The sequence below is a fragment of the Octopus bimaculoides genome, chromosome 12, assembly GCF_046866305.1.
Source record: "Octopus bimaculoides isolate indiv1 chromosome 12, ASM4686630v1, whole genome shotgun sequence".
Classification (NCBI taxonomy): Eukaryota; Metazoa; Mollusca; class Cephalopoda; order Octopoda; family Octopodidae; genus Octopus; species Octopus bimaculoides.
In genome coordinates this window covers 55,469,701-55,477,200 of record NC_142939.1, presented here as the reverse complement: position 1 = coordinate 55,477,200, position 7,500 = coordinate 55,469,701, and the positions used below count along the sequence as shown (strand labels likewise).

The 7,500-nt window shown below is 37.7% G+C and overlaps 1 protein-coding gene across 2 annotated transcripts in view; it reads left to right on the top strand.

The window, feature by feature from the left end:
• The window catches only part of LOC106870125 (opioid-binding protein/cell adhesion molecule homolog), a 63,116-nt gene that overhangs the window by 42,993 nt on the left and 12,623 nt on the right, over positions 1-7,500 (top strand). For both annotated transcript variants that reach the window (XM_089361064.1, XM_089361062.1), the window contains exon 6: positions 4,638-4,937. In XM_089361064.1, coding sequence (XP_089217190.1) covers positions 4,638-4,937 — 300 coding nt within the window. The remainder of the gene's footprint in view (positions 1-4,637; positions 4,938-7,500) is intronic.

The window sequence follows — 7,500 nt, the reverse complement described above, 5'->3', positions numbered from 1 at the left end:
ATCTGAACTCACAACGTAAAGAACCGACTAGAAGTCCCTAGGCATTTATTCTGACGATTCTGTCCCTTCAAACGATTCTATCAATCGAAGTGTATCATATTGATTTTAAATTTTGGCAGAAAGCCAACAAGTTCGGGGAGAGGATAAGTCGATTATATCGACCCCAGTGTTTCACGGGTACTTAATTTATATACTCCGTAGGATGAAAGGCAAAGTCGACCTCGACGGAATTAGAATTCAGAACATAAGGGCGGACGAAATGCCGCTAAACATTTTGCCCGGCGCGGTAACGATTCTTTTCTACTCTAGGCACAAGGCCCTAAATTTTGGGGGAGGGGGCCAGTCGATTACATCGACCCCAGTATGCAAGTGGTACTTAACTCATTAACCCCAAAAGGATGAATGGTAAAATCGACCTCGGCGGAATTTGAACTCAGAACGTAAAGACAGACGAAGTACCACTAAGCATTTTGTTCGACGAGCTAACGTTTCTTATATCTTTATTGTCCATAAGGGGCTAAACATAGAGGGGACAAACAAAGAGATTGAGTCGATTACATCGAGCCAGTGCGTAACTGGTACTTAATTTATCGACCTCGAGAGGATGAAAGACAAAGTCGACCTCGGCGGAATTTGAACTCAGAACGTAACGGCAGACGAAATACCGCTAAGCATTTCGCCCGGCGTGCTAACGTTTCTGCCAGCTCGCCGCCTTATCGAAGCCTATCGTAATGAGTATTAAACAAATGCAGTCAAAAATTATCCTTTCATGCTGACCTCGGTAGAGTTTGAAATAAATACAATTTTCGTCATCAACATGCGAAACTACAACAAAACTACATCTTTTCAAAAAAAAAAAAAAAAAAAAAAAATCTTATGAAAATTAAAAAAAAACATTTCAAGTGATTGAAAAAAAATTGTCAAGATTCTGTTTTACTATATAGGCATCCTATACTCTTAATTTCCCACGGTGCAGGAATAGTAATGTAAGCGGCCCAATCAGCTTTCTAAAAATTTTCCAACAACGTAAACAACTGGCAACCAAACAGACATTACGTAGTGTTTAATGACTCATGTCTTAATAACAATAGCAAGAGTGTTAGCCTTATGAAGGGTGGAATTCTAATGTGAAGTTTGTTCTGAGGCGGATTAAGAAACTATATATTGCTTGTCTGCGTCTCTGTCTGTCTGTCTGTCTGTCTCACTCTCCTTTTCCTTCGCTCTCTCTATATATTTATATATAATACATACACATGTGTTGTATGTATGTGTATGCATGTATATTTATATATGTATATGCATGTGTATATGTAAATATATATATGTATATATTTATATAATATATATAGACCCACACACTCATACATACACAAACACAATTATATATTTATATAACTATGTATGTGTGTGTATATATATATATATATATATATATATATATATATATATATATATATGTACATACATATATACATAAATAAATAAATATATATACATATATATATATTTGTGAGTGTATATATATGTATATTTATATATATTTATATTTATATACGTATATATAGCCAAATATGTATATAAAAACTATGTCAGGTCTGTTGTATATGAACTTGATAGAAGATTTCCTGGGTAAGCTCCGCCTATATTTCTTGTATGCAAATACGTGAATTTGTATGTATATTGTATGTATATGTGGATATATGGAAAGCGGAGTAACCAAGATGTGAGACACGGACGGCGAGGGTTAAATCTGACCTTGGTTCTATGTAGAGTTGAGCAAACTGGAACAACATGAAATGAAGTGGCTTGCTTAACTCCACACCGGTTGTCTGGAATTGAACCCAAGAACTTATAAACGTGAGTGGAAGGCTCTAACCACTAGGCTATGCGCCTGTATGTATACATACATTTATACATGCATACACACTACAATAATACAATTTCTGTGCGGAGCAGTAAGAGTGTGCAAATCCACTCACAAGGTTTTGGTCGGCCCGAAGCCATAGTAGAAGACACTTGCCCAAGGTGCCACGCAGTGGGACTAAACAAGGAACCACGTGGCTGAGAAGCAAACTTCTTAGCTCAATTCAATATTCGAATGCTTGTGTTCGCGTGGATTACAACTGAGTACACGTAAACTTAAAAAATTTGTACGGTTAGCCTCATTTAAATAACTCTATTCTTCACATATCCAGGCAGCTAGACAAGGGAGCTTTTGCTAAAACTTATTTGTACTTGTAATTCTAGTTGCTGTAGCATACACGCACATACATACATACATACATACATACATGCATTCATACATATATATATACCGTACACGTGTACGAAAAATACATACATGCATTCATACATACCTGCGTATATACATACATACCAACATACAATCATACATACATACATACATATTTACATACATGTATACGTACACACATACGTACATACATGCATGCATTCACAGACGCGCACGCACATACACATCCATACATACACGCTTATATACAGACATACTCACGCGCATACACACAAATACACACACACACACACACACACACACACACAGGGGCATATATATACGTATACTGATGTGTACGTGTATGTGTGTGCGTTTGTGCGTACGTATGAGTTTATATATATATATTATACATATATATAAATATATATATATATATATATATATATATATATACATACTTACACACACACTCACATATATTGTATATATATTATACATATATACATACATATATATATATATATATATATATATATATATATATATATATTTACACAGACACACATATTATATGCATACGTACACACACAGATGTGTGTGTTGTGTGTGTAAAGACATATATAGACTTCTACACGCACAAAAATATATATATGTATGCATACATGTTTTTAGGTACTTGTATGCGTGTATATATATATATATATGCATATATGTATGTGTGTATCTGTGAATGTGTGTGTATGTGTGCGTGTGTATGTGTGCGTATGTGTATGTGCGTTTGCGCGTGCGTACAATCTGTCATACACAAACACCTATCCATTTATCCTGCTCCCGCAACTGTAGTGATTTGTCTGTATAATTATGAGGTGAAATGTTAGCTATAAACAGAAGATATCACAGATGCGTCATGTTGATATCTAACTCATGTCTCCTCTCTGTCCCTATCCCCGTATGTTTCTAGCAGATAAGCAGTGTAATAAAACTACAAATCCCTCTATTTAGCTAGAGATGTTTGGAGGAAAAACCACCGCGACGTCAACACCATCAATAATATCGGTTTCAGATTTGGGCACAAGGCCAGCAATTTCGTGAGTGGGGGGTGTAATGGGGTGTGGTGGTGTTGGTGGTGGTGGTTTAAATCGATTACATCGATCCCAGTGCTCAACTGGGACTTATCTTATGGACTCCCGAAAGGGATGAACGGCAAAGTCGAGTACGGCGGATTGTGAAATCAGAACGTGAAGACGGACGAAATGTCACTAAGCATTTTAACCGACATACTGATGACTTTGCCAGATCAACAGCTTAAACACAATTCTTTTATCCTCCTATTCATTCACTTGTTTCAGTCATTAGGCTACGACCATGCTTGGGCACCACCTTAATGAACTATTGATCGAATGAATTAACCCCAATGATTAATTTGGTAAGCCTGGTAATTATTCCATCACACACACACACACACACACACACGCACACACACACACACACACACACACACACACACACACACACACACACATGCACACAATGAGCTTCATTCAGTTTCCGTCTACCAAATCTACTCTCAAGTCGGCCTGAGACTACAGTAAAAAAAACAAACACTTGTCCAAGGTGCCACGTAGTGGGATTGAATCTGGAACCATGTGGTTGAGCACTGGGATCGATGTAATCGATTTAACCCACCACCACCACCACCACCACCACACCTCACCACACCTCACTCTCGAAATTGCTGGCCTTGTGCCAAAATTTGAAATCAATATTATTGATAGTGTTGATGTTGCAATGGTTTTCCTCCAAAACATCTCTAGTTACCACACTGCCACACCATCAGTAATATTAAAAGTAGTGTCAACAAGCAGTAACATCAGCATCACCAATGACATACAAAAGTGTACCGACAATAAATAACAACGAAAATACCAACATTACCAGTAATTTTTAATGCACTAATAACAACAATAGTGAGGCCATGTACAGAGATGGCGGGCTTGCAAAAATTAATAACCGCATTTTTCTTAAAATTACTCCCTAAAGTTTGAAATAAATATGTACATATTGGATATTGTAAGTTATGAAATAAAATATCTCATAATAATTCTGCTTGTCATTGCGTTACTTAGCCCGTCGGTCCACTGCTTGACGCTGATACTGCTGAATATATATATATATATATATATATATATATATATATATATATATATATATATATATATATATATATATATATATATATATATATATATATATATATATATATATATATATATATTGTGTGTGTGTAGGTGGGTGGATGAGAAAGTTCGAGACGGAAGGTAGTTCTTATTGCAATATAAATTTTTACAAATTCACATAAACTTTGATTTTTATGGTTTATTTTATGCTTTAATCCTTGCAGGAAAACCAAAAGTGTCAGTTGCCAACAAAATAATCAACCGCAAAATCGGCGAGTTTATGACACTGCGTTGTAAGATTAATTCACTCCCACTGACCTCTATGAATTGGAAAAAGAACGGCACTGAAGTAACTAATATACCAGCTATAAAGAAAAGAATGGAAATAGATTTAGACGTACAAAGCAAGAGCAAATTTACTTTCATCCTAAGAATTAAAAATCTTAAAAAGAAAGACTTTGGAACATACGAATGTATAGCATACAACAAATATGGAAACAGCACAGAAGAAGTTACGTTACTACGTAAGTATAATAGACATTGTGTTTGGTGATGGTGTTCTTTTTTTTTTAGATTTGTGTAAGATATTTTTTTCAGGAGGGCTGGTGATATAGCTCTCACTGGCGTCAATGGAGTGCCAGCTAGTTCACCGTTTGCTAGTACCCCGTGTGTAACATCACGGCATTCAACTACCCAGCGTATCTAAATTCATGTTTCTTAAAGAGAAGCTGTAACTCTCTCTTGGGGGCGTTATTAAAAATTTGGGGAGGGATAGGATGATTGAAAATAGAGGTTAAAATCTGTTTCATTTAGGTGCTGTAGCATGCCGCGAATTATCCAATCAATCCAGTTTAGTATGGCCGTCCTTCCGGACATTTCAATGACTTCATGTGAGTCCGCCATCCGCCACGGATCTCCATGCATGTTCTTAATTCGCCAACATTTGCTATTCCACTGTCCTGAAGCAAGTTGTCCACATAGGTTAGACGTTTTCTTCCCCTGTTGATTCTTCCTTCAACTGACTGCCATAAGATCAGTAGACACACAGATTCTTCTGGGTACTTGATGCAATGACAAACGATTCTCATTCTTTTCTGCTGAATCATCTCAATCGCTTTGGGTAGAGCTTGATAAAGCTGTGCGTGGTTAAATGAATTCTCCATGTAGCATTCAGAGCATTCAATGCAGTCGGGCGACTTTCTGGGACCTGTGCAACCCTCTCCTACGCTAGATGTCCCGATCGAGCAATGAGGCATGAACGTCTGGCTTGGGTTTTAGCAGCATTCATTTTTTTACTTGCTGAGATATCTCGACACGCCTCGACTACAGGTAATAGCAGTAGTTCGCTAACTGGGTTGATCCTAGCTGTTGATAGTTTGTTGTCTATTCATCAATTCAGCACCTGACGATATTTGCCATTGACTCAATAAGTTCATTTGCCGAAATGCATCCCATGATTTCAAAGTAGTCTGCTTTGGGTGGTCCTAAGGTATTTTATCCATGGCTGGGACCATGACGGGTGCTACTTACTCCTGGTCAGAGTAGTCTGGAAACCTTAGTGGCTATAAGGTAGTTTGACACTCCTCAAAATCCTGACATTCCCGAGCCAGGATCTCACTACAGAATGCAGTTTAAGGTCATATTTAGGACAAGCTCAGAAAAGGGATCAAGTGTGCAGATAAATAAAATAGTGAGATATAAATTATTGTTGAGGACAACTAAGTTGCTGTTAAAAACGCTGCAAGTAACGTCTCCCCTAACTTATTCAGAGATCAAAATCTAATCTATTACTTGTAGACTGAAGGTTCTCTCCTCACGTCTGTTTCTTTTCTTGGCAATGAGTAGCAGATGGCGTTAACTACAACACTCTATTCAGTCTGGGAAGGCCTGTGTGGTGTGGCCTGCAAATACCGTAGATATTGGCCCTTCTCTTATGTATAAGTGTCTTCTACCAATTGACTCTATGGACGAAATTTGTAGAATTTTCTATATGAAAGCTCGTCCCGTGTTCTGTTTCTGTTATACAGTGGCTCACTTAATCCATCGACTGTTTTATACTTTCACTAGGCCCTTGAGCAGATTAGAAATATCTATTCTGTTGTAAGCATTAGAGCAAGGCCTCCGGTCGAATAACAACTTGTTCGGTTTCTTATCACATGACTCGGGTGCCCAAAACGTGGTCATCAGAAGTATCCTACCTTTTCTGTTTAAGCCATTGAATAACACCTTCAGATTTAACTTCACTCTTTCTCCGACATGTGCGGTCTTTATGGCAATGATATGCATCATATATATATTCTTCTTAATCCTTTTTGTCCCCTGTGGAGCATAGGGTCTCAATAGTTATTTTCCACTTTTTGTGGTCATTGGCGTGTTTCTTGGCTGCTTCCCATGTCAGGCCGTTGGTTCTGAGCTCGTCCAAAATGCTCCGCTTCCATGTCTGCTCCGGGCGTCCTCGCTTCATTTTCCCCTGCGGGTTCCAGTCAGGTGCTTGTCGTGTCACATTTGAGGGTTCTTTTCGCAGTGTGTATCCGATCCATCTCCATTTCCTTCGTCTAATCTGAACATGTATGGGCTCCTGGTTGGCCCTTTCCCACAGGTCGGTGTTTGGCACTCTGTCGAACCACTTCAGGTGGAGGATCTGCCGGAGACATTTGTTGATGAAGGTCTGGATCTTCTTGTAGTTGCTGCAGGTGGCTCTCCATGTTTCAGAGCAATTACAAAAGCACAGATTTTACGTTTGCATAGGATATATATATATATATATATATATATATATATATATATATATATATATATATATATATATATATATATATATATATATGTATATATATATTAGCAGAAATACCCGGTGTTGCCCGGGTTAAAGAGAATAATGAAATTTTAAAACGCCGTCTAGATTACGCAGATCTCAACTGTTAGTAGCTGAGATACCAACTTTCTACATTAATAACTCTCTAACTCAAGCCAGCATGGAACATATACGTTAAGCGAAATGTCAAAAGATGACAACAGTTTCTTCAATAGCTCTGGAGGTTGGGGGATTGCCGTTATAATCTTTTACACACACACACACACACACAC